We start from the raw sequence: 1,790 nt of genomic DNA on the forward strand, positions 1-1,790 counted from the left end.
GGGGGGAAGAGACGACGGGGGGGGGGGAGAGAGACGACAGGGGGGTGGGGGGGGGAGAGCACGACAGGGGTGGGGGGAGAGAGCGACAGGGGGGTGGGGGGGGAGAGACGACAGGGGGGTGGGGGGGGGAGAGACGACAGGGGGGTGGGGTGGGGGGGGGGAGAGACGACAGGGGGGTGGGGGGGGGGAGAGACGACAGGGGGGGTGGGGGGGGGGAGAGACGACAGGGGGGGTGGGGGGGGAGGAGGAGAACGACAGGGGTGGTGGGGGGAGAGAGACGACAGGGGGGGTGGGGGGGGAGAAACGCCAGAGGATGGGACGGGGTGGGCGTGGAGAGATCCCAGGGGATGGGGCGGGGGTGGGGAGGTGGATGGAGTCGCTGAGGCTGAACACTGATTGAGGTGCCAAAGGGAAGCTGCCGGCGGCAGGAAGGGTAAATTCCGCCGGCGCTCACTGCAGCTGGATTGCAGCCCCGCTTTGTGGTTGAAGAGCTGCAGTTTGGGGTCTGGATCCCCGGGGTCCCCGCTCGGTGTGAGGGGGCTCCGGGCTCCCCGCTCGGTGTGAGGGGGCTCCGGGCTGCAGGCTCCGGGCTCCCCGCTCGGTGTGAGGCGGCTCCGGGCTGCAGGCTCCGGGCTCCCCGCTCGGTGTGAGGCGGCTCCGGGCTCCCCGCTCGGTGTGAGGCGGCTCCGGGCTCCCCGCTCGGTGTGAGGCGGCTCCGGACTGCAGGCTCCGGGCTCCCCGCTCGGTGTGAGGGGGCTCCGGGCTCCCCGCTCGGTGTGAGGGGGCTCCGGGCTCCCCGCTCGGTGTGAGGGGGCTCCGGGCTGCAGCCCAGTTTGGATTAAGCTGCTCACAACACACTGACCACTTACCCAGAAGAGGAAATTGAAGACGAACAGCAAATACTTGATGCATTTCATGCAGCCTTCCACCCCCATGGCTTCGATCAGTTATTCACACTCAGACCTTTCCTTCACAAACAACAACTGGAAAGAGCTCATCCGCTAGAGGTAACTGAGAGCAACTCCAGCTCAGCCCGCCCTCCCAGCACACACAGCCAACCAGAGAGCCCAACCAATCACTGCACACCGCCAATCACTGCCCTGCCCAAAGCCAGCACAACCAGCTCGTCCCAGCCCACCCCTGGCCAACCATCATTCACCCCAGCCCACCCCTGGCCAACCATCATTCACCCCAGCACACCCCTGACCAACCCTCATTCACCCCTGACCAACCCTCATTCATCCCAGCCCACCCCAGGCCAACCCTCATTCACCCAAGCCCACCCCTGGCCAACCATCATTCACCCCTGGCCAACCCTCAATCACCCCTGGCCAACCCTCATTCACCCCTGGCCAACCCTCATTCACCCCTGGCCAACCCTGATTCGCCCCAGCCCACCCCTGGTCAACCCTCATTCGCCCCAGCCCACCCGAGCCCACACCTGGCCAACCCTCATTCGCCCCAGCACACCCCTGGCCAACCCTCATTCACCCCTGGCCAACCCTCATTCACCCCAGCCCACCCCTCATTCACCCAAGCCCACCCCTGATTCACCCCAGCCCACCCCTGGCCAACCCTCATTCACCCCAGCCCACCCCTGGCCAAACCTCATTCACCCCTGGCCAACCCTCATTCACCCCAGCCCACCCCTGGTCAACCCTCATTCGCCCCAGCCCACCCGAGCCCACCCCTGGCCAACCCTCATTCGCCCCAACACACCCCTGGCCAACCCTCATTTGCTCCAGCCCACTCCTGGCCAACCCTCATTCACCCCAGCCCACCCCTGGCCA

At 66.9% G+C, this 1,790-nt stretch overlaps 1 protein-coding gene across 1 annotated transcript in view; it reads right to left on the minus strand.

Annotated features, from left to right (window-relative positions):
- cd81a (CD81 molecule a) overlaps positions 1–1,027 on the minus strand; it is a 92,135-nt gene extending 91,108 nt beyond the window's left edge. The window contains exon 1 of the mRNA XM_038807563.1: positions 870–1,027. Within this exon, the coding sequence (XP_038663491.1) occupies positions 870–935 (66 nt within the window). The 5' untranslated portion in view covers positions 936–1,027. The remainder of the gene's footprint in view (positions 1–869) is intronic.
- Between the last annotated feature and the right edge of the window lie 763 nt (positions 1,028–1,790).

The sequence above is a fragment of the Scyliorhinus canicula genome, chromosome 9, assembly GCF_902713615.1.
Source record: "Scyliorhinus canicula chromosome 9, sScyCan1.1, whole genome shotgun sequence".
NCBI lineage: Eukaryota > Metazoa > Chordata > Chondrichthyes > Carcharhiniformes > Scyliorhinidae > Scyliorhinus > Scyliorhinus canicula.